Below are 21,388 nucleotides of genomic sequence, written 5' to 3'. Positions count from 1 at the left end.
TATATTACAGGAAAACATATATAAAACATTGTGCTGACCTAAATTGAGATTAGAAGTACTTTTTGAATTTGGTTTTATTTGGTGCCTACAAAGTAAAGGGGACTAAATACATATTCCCCACTTTTTTCATTTGTATTCATAAGAAAACAGCAAAATGCTGCCACCTTTGTTTTTTTTTGTGTTAATCTATTACATAAAACCTAACCAAATTACAGTACACTGTACATTCTAACATTTCCAACTACTAGCTTCCAGACTAACCCCAGTTTGAAACGCACAGCTACTGCATAATTCAACAGTCCTTTGGCTTCAATGGGAATCCTTTATCCTAAACCTGGTGGACACATGGGCAACATTTATAACTCAAATGTCAACACTTTTTATAGACATAATGAAGAACCAGAAATCCATCGTGGATAAAAGAGCTGTCGGTTTTGTTTTGAGTAGCAGTTTGCTTGGCAGCGAAGCATGAAACGTAGATAGGTGCGGCCCGTCGTTGCATGGCGTCCGCAGCCAGCAGAGCTGCATCCATCATGCAAAGATCATCTCCACCCCGTCTCTTTGAAGTAATGGTTCAGATCTGCTGTGGCGACGCGGCTTCAGCCACGCCATTTTCTGCCTCACTAAAAAAAAACACGAGCATGAAAAGGTTCTGCTCCTCTGGAGCTGCTTACTGTATATGCGTCCCCCTGCAACGGGAATGTAAAATGTTATGAAACCAGGTGTGACGTGGCCAAGTCAATCAGTTTCCAAGCTCATCGGTCACCCATAATTCTTTTAGCAAGTGGCTTTTCATACAGGAGAGGTGCTTAACCCATAGTGGCTCAATGTAAAATGTCAGCGGGTGCAGGAAGAATTAATTAAAAGAGGCAAAATGTCAAATGGATGATGGTGATTTTCTCTTTTCAAAGTATTGAGTTAATTTATTATAATGTAATCTTTATGGTAAAAAATTACTGACTGTTCCACTAACATCCATCCCACTCATTTACTGTAACCAAACTCCAGAGATTCATTGTGTCCCTTCACTTGCCCACGTTCATAATTTATGACTCAATTCTCGCACAAAGCCCAACCGACTCTCAGCGGAGTCTTACAGGCGCTTTTTGTCTTCGCTGTCTCCGAGTTTGTTCTCTTCTTTTGTGGACTGGATATTTCTGAGTGCTGCTCAGACACACTGCAGGAAAATCCTTTATTCATCCAGACAAACACGTCTTTGGGATTAACATTCTGCGTTCAACAGGAAGGTGGAGGAAAACAAACAAATAAAATGTAGCAGTAGCTAATGGGAGCTAAACCATGTGAAACAGCAGTAGCTGTGCAAAAGTTTGACAAATGATGATCACATTAAAAAAACAAACAAAAAAAAACATCTAATCCTATTCTGTAAAAATGTGAAATTGGCCCGTTTCCATTAAGTAAATCTAGTTTCAAAATGTGAATTTGGACTCTTCTGTGGTCAGTGGAAACAAATCTACTGATTATGCACCGAGTGAACTCTTCTTTTGTTCCATTAAATTTAGCTTACACCTTCCCAAAGTAATCAGTTCTGACAATTTCACATCCCTTTGTACCTTTTTCCAGCCTGCAAACATTGCATATATAAATGCCCATTTTTCTTGCAGATGTTCATTAAGTTCCTGCAGGTTGCACTGTGTGGTAGTTACACGTAAATATACAGACAAGGAGGTATTGAAACGACTGTTCTGAAGTGAATCATCAACTTTATAATTTCTCTTCCTATCAGGTGATTTCAAAGTATTCACTACAAAACATGATTTATTAGAAGCATGCTTCTATGAAATTGAACTAGAAAATAGCTTTGCTGAGAAAAATGGAAGGGAAAAAAATTGTTGACAGGGTTTGGACAGATGTATTGAAATGGTTCATTAGTTGTTACCACTGATAACAGAAACAAGGTCTGAGTTAGGTTATGGAGCACCAGTTTTCGATTTTCTATTTTTGAAAGGTTGTCTCTCAGAGAAATGAAAATACATAATGAAAATGGCATCCAACAAATACTAACATGCTTATGGCTCAGAGGAAGAAGGGGAAATAGAAGAAAGGAGAGCAAGAAAGCCAGGAAGAGTGACCAATAACCTAGTTAGAAAATCAGCATGCAAGCACTTCATCTTTTTTCTTCTGGTAGCAGCAGGTCTGTGTGCCATCCAACAGGCGGCGGAAATGTTTATTTTCAATCATGACTAATTTATAATAAAGCCACTTGAGCGCCAGAATGTTCTCTGTTCTTCTAAAACACAGAATCTGCTGACAATCTAGAATAATAATCTGTCCCAAATAGGAGGTAAGCTCTGGTAAGGATTCACTCAGCTCCTGTTCAGCACGACCGCTTCGATTTGTTTAAACAAAATAAGATTGCCGATAACGAAAGCTCATCAATCTGGGTCGTTGGAAGCCACACGCCGTCTGTTTTCCTTTCCAGGAGTTTTCGCTCCTTTGAAAAAAGAAACTCAAAGTCAATTTAGAACAAATATCTGTTTGGGCGGAAGCATCGCTGCATGCTTTCATGAAAGCAGCTGCCTGAACACAATGCGTGGTCAAATGTTGAAGTTATCAGTGGAGTGCAGGAGTGAAGGAGCCCCTCCACCACTTTCCTCTATTCATACCTGCTCTGAAGGATTTCAGCTCACCGGCAAAAGACTTCTGTGACAACCATTCTGCTGGGATGAGATAAAATGTAACGGTGGGAAAAGGGGAAAAAAAGTTAAATAATCAATTCCAAAGAAACGCCTGGGTATTAATCTAGAGCAGACCACAGAATGGTGCCGCCAAGGGGATTGCAAGATGATTTGCAGGGGGATTTCTGAGCTGATTCATGGCCTGTAAAAAGCTATGTAACAACGTTCTTTAAAATTATTTCTTCTTACTTCATTGTTAAACTTGTGCAATTACAGATGAGCCCTAAGGCTTTTCAAGTGAAACAACTGTAAAAAGAAAGAACTTGTTAGCCTCCACTTCAGCTACAAGCCTCTTCTGCTGTACTAACAAGCACAATTTAGTTGCACCATTATTATCAGAGAAGTTCTCTCATTTAGATCAAGGCAAAAATAGGTTTTATAGCGGCGTTTAAGTGGAATATGTTCAGCATCAGCATAAAAATGGCGAGCCTAGGGGTTAATCATACACTGACCTTAAAGAAAGAGCCAACATGTCATATTGGGTTCACAAGAAAAAGGCAAAACTGACATTTATCTTTGAAAAAAATATATTCAAGATCCGCAATTTTAGAACAACAAGAAAAAGCTTCTGTATTTCAATTAAAGGTGTAAAGTTATGGAACAAGTTACATGAAGATTTAAAACAAAGCAATAGTTTAACACAATTCAAAAGAAAGTACAAAGAGGTAATTTTCAATAGATACACATATGGGTGACAGAAAGCAATAAGGTGTGTATTGCAGATAACTTGGTGTAAGGGTTTAGAAAGACAAACCAGCATAAAATGGGAAAATGTATAGGTAAATATTAGTAACTGTTACTTCTGACTGCCACTTTGATTTTGATTTTTTTAATGACAGTAGGACTCTAAAGTTTCAAGTGTTTAGGGGGTAGGAGTTTATAAGTTCTCACTTCTTCCTACCCCATTTTGAGCATGATATGTTAACTGAAACAAAAAAATCTGTATTTTCTCTTCTTTCTTATGCACTTCTTGTTACTGTGCACTATTTTATTTTTATATTTGTATCATGTTCGAATAAATTTCATTTCATTTCATTTCATCACAACTGTTTGATTTTTAAAAATAAGGCTTCACAAATCCATGTTTATGAGGCATTATTATTGTTCTACTTTTTATTAGCAAGTATCTCCCCATTAAAATATAAGTTTTAACACTTCATTGAAGTCCGAATTTTACATGCAGGTTGTTTTTCACTAACTTTAAAATCTAAAATAGAATCTAAGAAAAAAAAATTATTGGAAAAATGTTTCACTTATGAAGATTTGTATCCTATTTGATCTTTATGTTGCCTAAAACTGCATTTTAATCATTTTGTCCAGTGGATTCATTTAATTAGGGCTTAATTTTACCAAATAAAATGTCAGTTAAGACCAACTTTTCCCATAGTGCACATGCTCACCCCCTTAGATAGTTTATCCTTTTTGTTACTTTTATAAATTAATTGTGAGCTACATTTTTTATTTTTACAAAAAAAAACTGCAAAACTTTAAAGTGAGCCTGAAAAATACAAACACATTCCTACAAAATAATCAGAAATAAAAATATGTGACATAAAATAAGTGATTGCATAAATATTCATTCACTCTAAGGTGACCTAATTCATCAGAGGTCCAGCCAATTGATGGTAGTGGTCTCACAGTGAGTGCATTTTACCTGAGTGCAGTGAATGTGTCTCAAGTGATTGTAACATGCAGACAGACGTCTGGAATATCCATTCACTGGTTAATCAGGAATCCTGGCTGCCATCACAGCATAAAGACATCAGAACAATCCATCCACTCAATATAGCCACTGTATTAACTCAGGATAAGAAAGGATTGCATGCAATGCTTAATTATAGGTTTTTTAAAATCCATTAATAATGTACCGAAAGATCTGAAAATGTAACCCTGCAACCCTAACAAAGGGAACCAGTGGAAGTAAATACTGCCACACCTTTCCATCGATAATGGCTCTGTTCCTTTTCAATAAAACCTAGCAGCAGTTGTTTTCGTGATGCCTAAAAAGCCTCTGCACTGCGATAAGTGCTGAAGTGCTGCTGCCATTTGGCAAATGCTGAGGAAGTAAAACATTAATACAGAACGACTGAGTTAAAAATGGCATTTATGGTTTATTTAGCATGTAGTTATAGTTTGCACAACAGCCTTTGTTAAGAAGAAGTAGCAGGACATTTGCAGAGACAATTCAGAGAGTTAGAATGTGTTGGAGATTTTCTCTTGGCCATAGAGTGTCATATTGAAGCTCGGATATAAAAATGGTAAAAACCATAATTGTCAAAGACAACAGCCATCTTTTGAGTAGTTCATGGAAACAATTATCATTGCAGCAAGACTTGTTTATTTCCTTCTTCATAAGTTCAGATTTGTTTCTTTTTTGCAATAAAAAAAAGTCTCTTGTAAAGCCACTTTTTGATGCTCTCGGTTTTCCAGTATATTACCAGACATGTATGACTCTAACCCTCAGTGGCACCATATGAAAAGGTCCAGTCAGTCGTCTCCAGGATTATTGTTAAATCGAAGAACTTTTCATCTGATCCCTGTTTCTTGGGGGCATTTTGCTGTGAACCTTTTATCTAAGCAAGCCTTGCTTTGATCCCTGCCTCAGTCTAATATGAGCCTGTCTGTTCTCAGAAGTCTTGCTCTGTTTACTTTGAAACATTGCCCTGCACTTTCTTTCCACAGAAATAATTCTCCTCCTTTCGTAGAATTTTGTCCTTGAAGGATGAACTATAGATTTAAGGAATTGACTCTGTGGGCTCCTATACAAGAATAAAGGATATTTTTACCCTTCTCACTTAGCCTTTTGACTAAATTAAACTGCTTTACATATTATATTGGTGTTGTTCTTGCAATCTGACCTTTAACTTAAATCTCTGCACACAGGTCAAGCTAGGTCATTAGGAGAAATTAGTAACAGGGCATTGCTAATTTAACATTTAGTCTCCTTTTAACTAAGAAATGAAAACTGCTGTGATAAAAATACTATGTTTGACTTCTAGTTGCACTGACATGTACATGGACATTTTGAGTCAAGTGAAAGCGACGTTTTTGTCTAGAGATGTACAATAATAATGTTCTCATGTCCCAAGATGTGATGTTTGCCTTTTATTTTGAAATAAATGGAAGAGGGGATGAAAGTCGGTATATCTAGAGGTGAAGTTAAAATGAGCTGGCAGAATTAAAAACAAATCCAGTCAGCAAGAACTGAGCATGATGATTCCACTGGGAAACCCTATGCAAGCTCATAAAAACTGTTTGCACAAAGATAATACACTCATAAACATGGATAGTTAGACTACTGACCGTACAGTTAATGCAGGAATAAAGGTAGTTGCTGAAAGACCTTAAAAAAGCCGTTTAGTTGAAATTCAGCTCCAGTCAGTCCAAATAATTTAGTATCTTAGTTATGTTGTCCTTACAGTTTAATTTGATCAGGAGATCTGAACAGAATTCAGACAAGTTTGCATTATAAATAACTGCAAAACTACCCGAAGTGTTTATGAAAGTACATTATATCTAAAATATCCCCCCCCCCTGCAAACATCAGATAACATTTATATCATTTTTACTAAGATTTTGGACCAAAACTAATTTTCTTACATACAATTAGACTACAAGTCAATTGAATTTCAACTTACCCTCTTTTTGTGTAAATGTTAAAACCATAATTTGGCTACAATGAGCATTAAAATCTGATTCTTAATTTAGTGTAGGATCCATTTGTCTTGGTTCAAACTCCCTTTTTCGTTTTGCCTCTGAGGTTCCAGAAGTAATTTATCACAGCTGATACTGCAAGTGTGTTTTATGGCACGAGGACAGTCTTCTGTTCTCAAGAGAAAAGGAAAGTGTGAGCAGCGACACTTTCACAAAGGACCTAATAACGTTCACAACTCCGAACAAAAATTAAACTTCTACTTTTAAACTGACCTGCAAAAGTTGTCATCCTCAAATTTACATTTTTAGATTACAAACAGAAGTGTAATCTAAAAATCTGTATTATGCCTCAGTGTATTATACCGGAAATTTATGCAAACATTACTTCAAGAGGTTTACCATAAACCCACAGCTACAATATGACGGTTTACAACAAAGTATATTCTTGAGTTCGAATGGCCTAGTCAAAGTTTGGCTCTAAATCTAACTGAGAATTCGTTTCAACTTTCATGGTATCTAAAATAATACAGGAATGTTTGTAGATGTAAGATGAAAACATATTTTAATACATATAAAAATAGGAAAATTGGTGTGGCGTAAGAACAAATTCCAGATTTAAAAGAATGATTCATGACGCTTCATTAAGTTTGAGTTGCGAGGACAAAACCCTTCAAGCAGTTCATCAAAATTTGCTTTCATTCAGAGCCGAATAATGAGACTTGTAAGCTCAGAGTCGCTCCGTTGGGAAACAGTGTTCAGAACTGCTGGGGGGAAAGGACAAGAGGAAGATATCGCTAAACAAATTCTGATTTAATTCCTCGTCGCTCTGATCTGAGGTTAAACAGATCCACTAATCTCTCGCTTGTTCATTTGAGGCTGTGAATCCATGTGTGGATTACTTGGAGCGCTCAAGCAAAATGTCTTCAAATGTCAACCCACTAAAAACACAAGCGATAACCAAATGCTGGCACTTGTCCATGCATGTGTTGGCGTTTAGATTTCTTGTCACAAGAAGAAATATGGAAGAAGGTCCTGTCGATGAATCAATCCGCAATATTGGAACCATAATTCTCAGACACTCCAAAGAGACGCAGAGGCAGCAGAGCATTGATGCATCGACTCTTACATGGGCAGCCGCTCAGACGGTTACATAATCGAGGTTTTTTATCCAGACTCACGTCCCCCTGCTGGGATGTTAGCTGGGAGCGGATAATGAAAAGCCAGAACAGATGTCCACTGAGATCTATGACCAGGTCCAGGCTTGTATCAGCAACCCCTCCCGCCTCCTGTCATGATGCTGATGTTGCAATAAAGCGGCGGCCCACTCTTGAACGGCGGAGGGGGGCAAAGCAGTTGCAGTCAAGAGACAAAGACAACGAGGAAACTGCATTACAGACCCTTGGAGTTTTAAAAATGGAAACAATGGAAGGCCCGTGTTATTGCCCGTGCTCTCGATGAGCTCTCTCCAAAGCGCTTTCGACAGTTCGCAGCAGTGCGAACATGTTTTTGTTATTAGACGGTTAAAACGGCGCTCTTTGGGAGATCCTTAAGAGATGCGGAAGTCATCATACATAAAACAGCAATTTCACGGAGGAGTATTCTGAGGTGAAGTTGTGATATGTGAAAGAAAAAAAGCGGTAGGACTGGTTTCATCTCTGTGGATACCACATAGAGCTAGCCAACACCTTTCCTCGTTTTCCATTACCTGCATGCCACGTCCTTCTGCTCAGCTCTCTGCTTCATGGAATTGTATTAGATTTCTGTGCTTTGCTGACCAAAAGTGACATATTCATAAAAAAAAAAAATCCAGAAATACAGCTGAATATTAGTTTTGCCTACATCCAACTAAGAATCTGACTACCTCTGATAAATGGATGTAATGTAATGTAATCTATTAAATGTTTGGTTGAATGGAAGCAGATGGAATAACAAATATTTCAAGCCAACTAACTCTACAAATATACATTTTGAAATATCCCTGGAGAATAACAACACATGTAGCAGATGACTAAAGGAAAACTGCACACGGGTTTTACTGTTCCACTGTCATGGTGGTGAAATTGTCATGTCAATTCCACATACTGTGCAAACAGGAATGTTCAAATTGCAATAGAATGCATCAAAATCTGTGGTTGTAATATAAAAAACTTGAATAGTTTAGGTGGTGTGAATATATTTTCAAAACACTGTCCATTAGTTAAAAAAAAAAGTTTTTCATGCCTGATAATGTTATATAGCTACAAAGCATTTAATTAAAATTGCTTTTTGATTCAATGGTAAAGAAAAATTTGCTTTTAAAACTTTTAAATGCCTGAATACTAAGTGAAAATAATTAATATTGAGGGTCACCTTTGAAACATTTACTGTAGGTATTTGTAAAGAAGGTTTTAACAACTGGTGCAGTAAAGACAAAAGCCTTTCATTTCTGAGCTTATAAGACACAATCTGTCAAAAAAAAAACACTATTATTTACAGTTTCAAAGCTTTTCTAAATTATAATAATGGTATTCAGTCCTCTCAGAAACTAATGGAATTACAAGGACTTTTTTTTTTAATTCGGCAGCACTCCAAGTTTGTGTTTGACACAGGATGACTGCAAAACAAGACATTTCACCTGTTATGTGCACGCAAGGGTTCATCTCTTAAAAATGTAAAAGAGTTTTAGTGAAAACATCTCAGAAGAACCAAGTAGAGAGGAAAAGCAGAAAATAAATATTGCCAGCGTTAGTAACGTTATGCCACTAAGATGTGCAGCTTTAGATTGTAAATGTCTGAAAACAAAATCATCACCTCTATTCATCAATATACAATTTTTCTGATTTAGAATAGTTTCTGTCATTGAGCTTTCAATCTGCTGCAAACATAGATGGATGTTTTTAGCTTTAAAGACATTTAAACTTCTTGAGAGAGGTATTGAGACATTGCTTCAATATTCAAATATTGAAGTTCTTTCCTCATTTCAATTATTTTATGAAGTGCACCAATCCCTCCTGCAGCAAAACACATCCACAACATGAACACGCCTGTGTGCTTCAGACTGGATTGTGTTCTTAAGCTGCCAAACTTCTCACTCGTCTCCTAAATGTAGAAGTTGTCATTGTGGTAAAAAGAAACCTCAATTTTATTTTCATCAAATATGTCTCCAAATACTAAGCTCTTTGTCCGAACTGCACTGGGAGACATTCCTACAGATATTAAGATTTTTGTCCGATCTACAATCTGGCCTTTATGTTATTTTTGGACAAATCGCTTCTTCCTCTCTGAGTACAAACTCAGCATTCAGTTAAATATTAAAATGTTTAAAAGGTACTACCATTTAAATAAACGAAAAACATAAAAGAACATTTTAGTACAAAAAAAACTGTGTAATATCCATGTGGAATTTGATTAAGATCAGTCTAAAACAATATTCTTACTAAAGAAAGATAATTATTTCTCTATTTTCTCCCAGAAACATTGAAAGTATAAAACATCTTCAGCAAGTTTGTTAGGATGCTTTCCACCAAACATGTAGTGTTCCTTAGTGATGACAGTCCACAGCACAGACTGGACGCTTTATTAAATAAGACTTCCTCTCCCCAGAGGCCCTCCTCGAAGGAGATTAAGGTGATAGAGTGCAGATAAAGACAGACGCTCGGGCCTGGCTGTGCCATTCGAGAGCAGGTTCTTTTTTTTTTTCTAAACTTGATCTTATTTTTTCCCTTACCATCACACACACACTAAATCCAGAGTAAATCCACTGCTTACAGCACAAGATACTCATCTCAGGCCGTGCTACCCAACAGCCAATCAGTCTGAAGGATATCTATGAGAATTAGGAGTAAATGCAGCTCATTCGGTCATGAGGGAATTAACAGTCGGCTGGAAAAGGAGATTTAAATCCGAAGCTACCTATTAGATATTTTAAGTGCTTATCTTTTGAAAACTTTATGAATAATTTTCATCATCTTGCAACAGAATTGCTGGGAGCTTCTACATCCTCCTCCTACATGATTAGGACTCTGAAGTACACTTAAGTTTATGCAGCGTCTGATCAGACTGGCAGCTTTGGGATAATAAATGAATTAGCCCGCCAGAGACAAAGATCATCAGGCAAATTTTGTCCAAGAGGAAATCATATGGACAATGTGCGGTCTACCGACGTGAGACTAAAGTTAAGTTCTTCAAAGTCTGAATGTGTTTAACCTGAAATTGTACTGGTGTCTGCTTTCTACACCTTTAATACGACTGTAACTTTTTCAGTTTTTAGGCCACCCAGCATTGAGTTACATTGTGTAAAGAGCCAACAGCTCCTGTGCCTACACAGAGCAACACGTCATGAGAAGTTATCATGGCAGTGGATCTGTTCGCCAGCACAGGCCGGCTTAATGCAGTGCAACGCTGTGCGGCCTTAGGGTTAGGGATTTATCCCATTATCACCTGCTCCCGTCTCTCCCTCCTCGGCTTTGGCACAACTTATTTCTCAGTTTGTGCTTAAAAGCTGCTGCAGGAGGAGGAATAAAATGACACTGAATAAAAGTGGTGCCAGAATGGAGCCTTGAGGAATCCCACATTAATTTTATTGGCTCAAATTTATAATTGCCCAAAAGCAAAAACACAAAGACTTGTCAAATACAATATCTTAACCATCTAGACCAGTATCAGACAGTCCATCAAGTCAATAATACTTTGTTTGGGTCAACAAGATTACCTGTCAATATTTATTTGCCGTCAATTTTTCTCAATTATTACCACTAGTGTGTGTCTTTGCAGGCTAGATATGATTTCCTACATCTAATGAAATAAACTATTTCATCTATATACACTCTTTTTTCCAATAATAAAACAATAAATTACTTATTAAAAAGTGAAAACCAATTTCTGTTTACATTTTGACTGCAGAACTGTTCGTTCTTTTTTTCTATAAATCTACGTCTACCTGCTTATTTATATGGACTAACTCATGCTGAATCATTTCAGTAAACCTAATTAACAATAACTGCATTTCTAGAGTTTGCACAGCTGTGTTCCACGGTTCCCTAAATGAAAGCGCTTTTTGTAATCATCTGTGAGACGGATGATACAATTCCTATTTTTTGCCGTCTCAGAATCGTCTTACTTCACCATGTCCTCATTTCTAGTGTTGATAGTAGACTGAACTAACCATCTGCTGGCTGTTTATTATTCAGAGGCTAGATAAAAGAGCGGTATCAACCTTTTCATCTAAATTTCAGTAAGAGCTGATAAGGTAGCACTAACGTCCATGTGTCCATTGCTCATGCTGCTTTATCTCCTTTTCTCACAGTGGCCATGGCTATTAACCATGCAGCTGGAGCCAGATACGCCCATCGTTTCCGTCTGTCAGAGAAAAGTCTCTTTGGTGCTACTCGCAGTGCAGGCCGTCTGAATATGCCAGCGAAGCACAAGAAAACCCTGCGGACTGCTTAATGCTCTCTGTAAGTACAAACACTTCACAGCAACAGACTGTTAACTCGCGACACTCAGACCAAGTCGAGTCCCACTAGAGATCAACTCAACCTCATCTTTAATTTTTAAATGAATCTTTTCCCAATTAGGCTCTTGTTTCTCAAAATATTTAAGGCATCCACAACATCTCTACGTACACAATCATGCAAGATTTTAGGTCTAAAATAGCAACATGTTTTTGATGATGAATAATCTTTGCTGCACAGTTCATTTCAAGAGTCATGGATGTAGTTTTGTACTTCAGCTTTTCTCCACCCCAATTCTGCTCTTTTATGCACTTAGCCTGTAAGTGGTTTCCTGGAATCACTATTAAGTCATGTGTGTCACATCAACCTGGCCCTTAAAAGCTGTTACAAGAGCTCAGTAGATGCAAATGAGCTCTTTATCATTAGTGAGGTGGAAATCCTAAAGGTTTATTATGTGCTAAACAGAGAGAATGTGAGAATGTGAGAATGCAACCGATGCATTCTCACATCAGATGTTTTTTTTTTTAATGTTAACTTTCTTCCACAAAACATGACAAATTGCTGCTTACCACTCAGTCCAAACTCTGTAATGTTTTAGGTTCAGAATTTCATCCCGAGTGCTGTTAAAATGAGTGTAATATTCCCAATATAACATATTCTAATAGAGTAAGCAGCTCCCGAACATTTTGTTACCTTCTCTCTGGAGGTCAGCTGGGGCCTCTCCCAAAGTTCTGCTTTAATTAGTCAGTTGATGGTTCAGAGATCTGCTTGTACTTATTTTAAGAAGAGCCAAACATTTCCAGTGGGAAAACATTTCAGAAGTGTTACTTGCTGATGTTAGCAAGTGAAAGTGGAAAAGTCCAGCAAACAAACAAGCTATTTTAGACTCGTCGGGTGTGGTTTCACTGGCGTATGGGGGATAAGACTCCCTTCTCGATTTGGGTTTTGTTCCATTCCCGGTTTCTGCATAACAACTTGCATATTAAAAATAAACACCTGAGAGAAAAACAGTCCCTTTAAAAGCAAGAACAGAATATGCCATGAGCATTTCTAGTGATTTATATTCTTTTAACTGCTTTCGGTTACAAATTTTTATTCAAAATCGACATGTTTCCTTGATGTCAATATTAATTCACAAAAAACTCAAAGACTATATTTCCTCCAGCTTGGATCATTTAGCATTTTTGCATATGCTCCTGACACTGTGCATCAGGTTGAGTTGTTTCAAAAGCCATCAGATCAGATGTCACTCTGCTACACCAGACAATCTCTGCAGACAAAAGGGAACACCATGTATAGCTATGAGCAAACACTTGATATGAACAACCTCACTTCTCACTGGAGGATCATGTCGTGTGTGGACTTTATCAGTACATGTGGCATCTGCACGTACACGCACACACACACACACACACACACACACACACCGTTTGATGCTGTTCCACCAACAACACTGTCAAGAGCGCTCCCTCTTCATCATACTGATGCTGTCCAGAGTCATATCTCAAATGGAGCTGCTGCTCTTTGAACTGAGATTTTATGGAGATTTGTGTGTGTGTGTGTGTGCGTGTGTGTGTGTGTGTGTGTGTGTGTGTGTGTCAGTGTTTTTTTCTCTCACTGCATATCTGTGTCTCATTTGCAGTAGGGTTAATGTCACTTGTGTACGTGTTGTTGAATCTGAGTGAAAAGATTAATCTAATTTTTACCAGATTTATATTGGTATTTTCTTTCAATGATAGCCCAATGAACTGTCTGACTAGTTCAGCGTCTAGCAAATAGAAACTCTTGGCAAAGACTAACACAAGAGAGCAGTGCCTGCATATGAAGGCAAGAATGGAGAGAAAACAGTCAGAAACTATGATGGGGCTAAGTACTCAAGAGAAGAGACACAGAAATGTCTCAGAATAGGTTCACTGCACACTCACTCTTTATCTGGTAGCCAATGCATATGCTCCATTTCACCAAACATCAGCCTGTTGCAGCATGAGGGAGCTAAGTACACTCCTAGAATTGATAAATATACATGTCCTAAATCTCCAGGGCAATTAATACAATCGTTTTCTGAGCCAAGCTCTCGGATTCAACTCGGTTGACGCTCTCTACAGGCTTCTTGGATGTTAAGGTGCATTAATTTTCAGGTACATTAGTCAGAGGCTTGCTTTTATGGATTGGAGCTTTCTTGAAGTCAACGATGGGTCACGCATTGGGATTTCTCAAAGCTTCTGGGAGTTATATTTGTTGAAGGAGAAACATGTTCAAAAACATAAAACAATATTGGGCAAATTGTAAAAAAAATAGCTTAGAATTCTCTTTGTACCTCTTCAGAAATATTCTAGTCCACTTTTCACAACAGCACACCAACACTCAAGATTAGACAGAGAATGTCTGTTTATTTCTCAGTGTTGTCAGTTTCCCCAGTGCATTTAGGTCCAGACTAAGACAAAGTCACTTAAGCAGAATATTCTTTGATCTAAATAATTTAATTGTAGCTTTTGGTTTATGTTTAGACTCTGTATGTTTAGAACTTCGGGCCTTACTTCACCTCTTGTACCAGCAAACAGGTTTTCTTCCTAAATTGCCCTGATGTAGTTCAGGTAATCGTCCCGTTAGCTCCTATCAGCCTAATTATCTCCATTAAAAAAAGGCATTCCCACAATACAATGCTACCATCTCTATGTTTAACCATTGCTATTGTGTGTTTAGAGGAAAGTGCAAGTTTTGTTGTGCCCAGAGCATCATTTTCCACAAGTTTGTGTGACAGAAATAATTACACCCCCTCCCTTTTCTTTTTTATTTACTTGCTTCTATTTTTCTCGTGCTGCACTTCTCTTGCTGAGATGCGCTGTACTGCAGTTACAACGGTTCGCCACCAGTGGGCACATAGAGCACAGTGACCGCTCCTGACTCAGCGAGCCAAGGGCAATTAAGTGCAGTAACGGCTGGTCAGCAAAGGCGCTCACTGTCGCTCATGTCTTAACAGCGTTCATCAAAATAAAAGAACCTGCGCAGAACCACACTGATTAATTATTAAGTGTGAAACATTTGCTGTGTTCTTTCCCGACTAGTAACTTTGAACACTGACTTTCCTCATAACAGTTTTTTATAAGGTCTTTGTTTGAGCCTTCAGAAACTTTAAAACTTATTTTCCTTCTACTTCACCATTATCCACCCCTCTTTCTTGGTCTGTTGCATTAAATCTTAAAAATACCATGACGTCTGTAGCTGGAGTGTGGAAAAAGTTTAAACTGTCTAATTACTTCTGGAAGGCATACATTTCATTTTGGTTTTCTTGCTTTGCTGCTCCCGCAGTTTGTTGTCGTCTTCGGTAAATTGTAAAGCATTTAATTCTTCCTAACTTTTTGTTGTTGTTGCCTCTGCTGATGTGCTTGAGCCTACAGTCAAATATTGATCAAAACGTTCAGCCCCGGTGTGAGGAGAGAGATCTGGTGAGGGCGAGGGGCTGATATTCAGAGGCATTCGGTTGGTGGGGAAGCGGTATTGATCGCACTTAAAGTGACAAGATCGAGGAGGCCCACTTTGACACGTTATCCCTGCTGCCGCCAACAGACAAAGCGTGGGCCCGAGGAGCCGAACCGATTGATTTCTGTGATCATGAATGGCCCAAAACCCGTGAATCAGTCATTCGAACCAATGCAGCTCGAAAAATAAGTCACCAATTTTTCATAGCGCTGTGATAAGGACTGACAGCCTATTTGATTTAAGAGGACAAGTAAATGCTACGGTAATGAATCGGCCTCGTGTACCATCTGACAAGCAGAGGAGTCCTCGCAGCTCTGGCAATTATACCCAGCGTGTGAAGCACACAAAGTGGTAGTTTATTTGAGACGGCAGGTATTGCAGGGCAAGTCGATTCAGGCATCTCTGGGATTTTGTTGTGCATAATTCAGCGGTGAGGCATGAAGCTGATATAGCCTCCCCTGGTCTTATGATCATCCATCAGGTAAAATTGCTTTCTTCTAACATTAGGCTGTCAAAGGGAAATAACAAATGTAGCCATGCAGAGCAACACATGATTACAGGGTAATAATGTCCCGAGGTCAGAGGGATGTGACCTGCTTCTCAGCAGCAAGTGAAAAAATTCTCTGAATAAGACAAGGGAGTCTTTGGAGAAAACTAAGGTCTTTATCAGGCTGGCTGTCAGTCAGGCTGCAAAATCTGTTTTAAATGCTCCATGTTTCATTTAACTAAAAACAGTGATTTTTAGGAAATGATTTAAGGCTGTCATTTGAGGGGGAACTTTTTGACCAATAGTCCAAACCATCTTTTCCCCCTCAACATCCCGGTATCGGAGGAGCATTTCGAGATCCACATTTGGTCTGATTGATATTGTGTAAATTCATCACTATAATCTTGCAGGAAATTGCACCGGCTTTTTCTTGGTGTAATCGAGATATGGGTGCACTCTCCCGCCGAGTTAGAAGTTGGAACGAGGAGGGAAATTAAAGAACGGCAAGACTGAAGGGAGGAAAGAAACGACACCGCCACACAAAAAAGAGAGAGAGAGAGATGGTTCAGGAGATTAAGGTGCATTTTTGAATGGAAGGAAAGCACAAAAATTAATAAATAAATCAGATGCAGTCACTGAATGAAGGAGAGAGGGGAAAAAAGGTCTGACATGCTTCAGTGATTGCAGTTTCTTCCATCCCCGTGTTGCCTGCAGGTCCCTGATTCCATGGGTTGCATAGCCAATTACCCATGAAAATAAGATGGGGAAAAACTCAGCTGCAAATTATTAATACACACACAAAAACAAGTGCGCTGGTCACAGAAATGGGGCAGCACTTGAAAAGACGGATAGTAAATGAATTTTCATAATGGTGAATGGAAAGAATACCAGAGCGACAATAAACCAGGTAGCGGCTTTATTGGAAATTACTTTTCTCCAACAAACGTTCAGATTGCCATACAAGAAGGACCTGCATAGCTTATCTCAACAAGTACAATATTTGTGCATGCGGTTACAGACGCGTTGATTGCATTGTGAGATCTTGGGCTTTGCAAGGAAGGACACAAAAGGACATTTGAATAAATAAAGATTACAAAATGGAGTGGCTGCCTCAGCAAAGTGGGGAACATATTCTGTGCATCAAAGAGTTACCACGGACCTCTTGTATGCTTCACTGATTATTGCTTTTCCAGCCCAGTCTGCCAATTTAGGTGAATAGCAATGTCTTGCTAGGTTTGATAAGCCCATATGTTGTTTTGTTGGTTAATCATTTCATTGTATTTATTCATTTTCAGCGGTCAAAAAACAAATTTTGTAAGTAGAACAATTTTTGTAATCTTTACTGAAATACAATCACAAATAACTTTTACACTTATAGAATGCTTTCTTGCTCTCTAAGGCAGATCTGTTATTATACAATAGTGATTATCTATAGAGCAAACAATTCATAAATCATGCTTTCACAAGAGCTAAAATCCTCTGCAGCTTCACCGTATCTGTAATCTATCATTTGTATGTTTTTTTACGAAATTAGTCAGCACAATGTCAGTGAAGGAAAATGACAAATGAGATGTGCAAAACAGCTCATCCTCTAAAATGTCCTTTACTCTGAAACAGCAGAGCTCATGTCCACCGTTTGCCAGCAAAAACTGAAATACTTTGCTAAAAGGCACGTCTGTGTTTGATGAGTTCAATGTGACAGCAGCCTGTTCAGCCCTGGGTACCACAATCTGGGCTGCTGAACAAATAACACCCTGATGTGCAAATATACATGTACTATACTATCTGTATGTTCTGGCTCAAGTCCATCTATTATCATGTATCTCCAAATTCAAGTAGACATGAAAATTAGCAGGTTTTCTGTCTCTGGTGATGCTGTTGCATTATTTTAGTTGAGTGTATCAACTTGTGTGTAGCGAGAATCTGACCCCTTATAGGTCATTTCCTTTCTTGCTTTTAATTAGGTTGCAAATGTCAACATATGAACTCTTCTCTTCCGCCATGTGCAGCATGGGTGAAGGACTGCTGTTTCTAAGCCTTTGTCACATGTTGACTCGGACAATTAGAGAATGTGGATGGCCCAAAGCTAAGGCCAAGAATAGCTACCTGAGGCGATCCTCACTTCCTGACCTTTATCACTCCCTGAGTGCATTGCAACAGAAGTGGCAAAGGCTTGTCGTGGCAACCAGCAGTTAGGACTACATCACCTGGTAATCATGGCCATGCAAGTTTCCATTGCAAAAACCTTGATGCAATAATAGCACGAGTCTACTGCGATGTGATTAATCAAGTTTGAATAGTCATCAGGCTGTATTCATTGTGCTTTCAGCTGAAAATGTGTTGCTTCATCCACGCATACAGACCAACACATTTTGTATTTTCCCAGATCTGTGTGAATTGTGTTGCAACAAATCCGATGAATAGGTTACAAAAGCAATGGGAATTATTCATGTCATATAATGTTATACAAGATGGTAACAAGAATACAATAATGGTTCTCAAATGGAAAAAAAAACATTCAAGTCTACTACTATACAGTACATTATCTTATTACACAATAGACCCAGTATGGTTGCTCTGAGTTGCTTTAAAAATATCAAACACTGACTTCTATGTAATTTTTGAGCAGTTTTATTTTGGTCAACTGTGGCGAAGACAGTATACACTTTTTCATCATGTCTTGTTGCCTCATAATAGATTCTCTTCAGCTCTGCTCGTAAATTGATTGGGGGTGAGGAAGGAAAGAGAAAAAAAAACATTACTGGAAGTTGTTGCCATTGCGATTTTGAAGACAGTTTGTCCTCTCTCAAGTTTCCAAAGTGGAATCCAACTTATACAGGTGGTGACCAAAACTGGTCCTCAGAGGACCGATATGCTGCATGTTTCACATCTTTCCCTGGTCCAACACACCTGAATACAATAATATCATTAGACTCTGCAGAACTTCGGCATGTTCTCGAGGTAGTTGGACCTAGTGGGAGACATTGGGCGTTGAGGACTGCAGCTGGATCCCCATGGTTTATACCCAAGTGCATAATTAGCTTTAAATGGGAACTGATCTATTGTCCTGGGTACTTTCATCAGAGTTTTCATGTTATGTTCAGAAACTCCTGCTTCCTACCAGGTTTCTATTAACCTGGTAGTAAATAGAAATATTTACTACCAGGTTATTTTGTCTTCCTGTTCATCTAATTACTCTTCGACGTGAGTGTGTGCATGGTTGCTTGTGTTTGTCATGTGTGTCTTTGTGTTGTTGTCTTTTGGACTGATGGTCTGTCCAAGATGTACCCCGCCCGTTGCCCAAAGACAGCTGGAAGTAAGCATTCCTGACAGAACAATGACACAGACCCCACAAGTATGGCTCGATCTAAATGGTTGCCAGGAAAAGCCTATTTTCCTTAAAAGAAAATTGGTGCACCGATTATCTTTGAAAGGCTGAATCTGAATCAGGAGACTTGGGGAACAATGCCTTTTGGACAGGAGGGATTACAATAGAGATGTTTGACCGTAATGCACAGTGCCATGTTTGGGGGAAAAAAACAAACTCTGCATCTAGGCACACATAATTCATACTAGCTGTCAAGCATGGGCACCATGAAGGGCACCTTGAAGTTACTGAGATCCCTGACTGTGACATCCTCTGTATTCCAGAATCAAATTTGAAGCCATCTGTTTGACAGCTAAAGCAAGCTGGATCAGGCAGCAGGACAATCCTGAGCATACTAGCAAACCCAACACAGAAAAGACGCAGTATTGCAATGGCCCAACCAGATTAACAATTTGGCAGAACCTTAAAAAGGAAACTAATACCTCAATGAAAAAGGTAATATTGTTGATCAAATTTCAGTTGGCATGATGTGACAAATGTTTTTTTTTGTGTCCCTGTTTATATCTGTAAAATAAATTTACCAGACATCAAATTTCCTACAATGTGCAGAGCCACTCCTGTGAGAAACGCTCCATGAGCATCAACCAGGAAAGGACATTAGCAGCCCATCAATCTATGCTGCATTCTTGTAGTATAATGACAAAAGGTATTATGCTCATACACTATTTGCCTGCAGGGGGGTTAAGAACCACATAATGTGTGACTAGCCATCTAAGCATTAGCAGTAGGAAGAAAATAAGGTTGCTGTCTCAGATCATTACCATTCACAGGGGCTATTATCAGTCAAATAGATATTCTCAGGAAGAGGCACACGTTACATTTCAGTGTACATACATTATTATGTATACTATACATAAAAACAACCAACAATCATTTATTACAATGGTAGAAGCAACCCATTTACAAATTTGAAATGGGTTGCTTCCCGGTATTTGCATACATGTTCCAGGGAGTTGGTATGTGAGTAAAGTGTAAAAATGCAATTTTCTGCTCTACAAGAACTCGATAGAGTACGTGCCACTCCAGCTGTAATTGCATTGCTGCCGACAAAGCCTATCATTTTTACTGTTGGTGGTAAAGATTTAAATTTGCTTCTTAAAATGGGTCAAACCTCAGTTGAAAAGACAGTTTTCCTTCAAACTTTGTTTTCATGAATAAGAAGTTTTACATTCTTCCCGTTTCCTTTTTTTCCCTCTCAAACAAGACTAAAGAGCGCTTGTATGCCTGATATTCTAGTTAGTCATTGACAACTGGGAAAGCATATTTTATAGAAAGAAAACTTAATCTCTGTGAAAGTATGACATAAATCACAAATATAGATAAATGATTTCAAAATACCACTTTGGTGACACAAAACTATCCATTAGAGCCACTAAAATGGAAAGACATTACCATATATAAATGATGGCATGCCATCTGGAACCACAGAATGAAACTGGCTGTTGTTGTAAACATAAAACAGATTGTTTTCCTGACAAAAAAAAAAAATCTAATGGAAATATATGGAATGGATGTATGGCAGCTTAATGAAGCACAGAAAAAAGGAGACTGAGGACTATTACTTTAGCTATGTCTCTATTTGAAACACCTTTGCAACAGGACAATGAAAGAAAGCAGAAAACTGAAAAATACCAACGAGATGACATGTACTTTAAAGTGGATGGGGTTTTTTATTACTGTCAACAACTGTGGTGAATTACAGGTAGATTAGTTCACTGCAGAAGGAGTTTTAAATGATTATCAAAGAACAGACAATCATTTAAATCTTTATTTTTCTGAACTTCCATTAGAACTGGTGACATTTGTCATTCTGTTGTCCTAGACATCCCTTTTTCACAGTTTTACTTGTTTAGTTTGCTGTTTTCTTGAAGTTTTAAGGCAAACCTAACTTAATCATGCTCCTCCAATAAATTAACTATTTTATTACATCATTTAAAAATGTCAATTTAAATGTAATCTTTTGTATTGCCCCTGCATTTCCTGCTTTAACCTACTTATTATCTTGCTAAATTGATGCCCTTAAGTAAAGAATAGATTGTTGCTCTTTACCCTTTCACTTCCTTTCCTCTAACTCTTTCCTGTTTTAATTATGTTCTTGCAGAGGCAGCCAAACAAAGAAAAAAAGGGGTTCAAATAACAGCAAAAAGTCAAGAGAAGTCGAGAGAAAATGACTGGAATTAGACCAGAGTCACATCTGTCTTTCCATGTGTCCAGATACTCAACCATCTGAAAAACTCACACACTTCAA

The 21,388-nt window shown here is 38.2% G+C and overlaps 2 protein-coding genes across 2 annotated transcripts in view; one reads left to right on the top strand and one right to left on the bottom strand.

Annotated features, from left to right (window-relative positions):
- Positions 1 to 21,388, bottom strand: part of gnai1 (guanine nucleotide binding protein (G protein), alpha inhibiting activity polypeptide 1) — a 424,795-nt gene that overhangs the window by 262,071 nt on the left and 141,336 nt on the right. The window lies entirely within an intron of this gene.
- Positions 1 to 21,388, top strand: part of chrm2a (cholinergic receptor, muscarinic 2a) — a 76,252-nt gene that overhangs the window by 20,893 nt on the left and 33,971 nt on the right. The window contains exon 2 of the mRNA XM_015002841.2: positions 11,638 to 11,788. Coding sequence (XP_014858327.2) covers positions 11,780 to 11,788 — 9 coding nt within the window. The 5' untranslated portion in view covers positions 11,638 to 11,779. The remainder of the gene's footprint in view (positions 1 to 11,637; positions 11,789 to 21,388) is intronic.

This window comes from Poecilia mexicana, unplaced genomic scaffold (genome assembly GCF_051168715.1).
Source record: "Poecilia mexicana isolate PSO_F unplaced genomic scaffold, ASM5116871v1 scaffold_23, whole genome shotgun sequence".
Lineage (NCBI taxonomy): Eukaryota > Metazoa > Chordata > Actinopteri > Cyprinodontiformes > Poeciliidae > Poecilia > Poecilia mexicana.
Note: the sequence above shows the minus strand (reverse complement) of the source record. Positions and strands in the feature narration are given on the sequence as shown.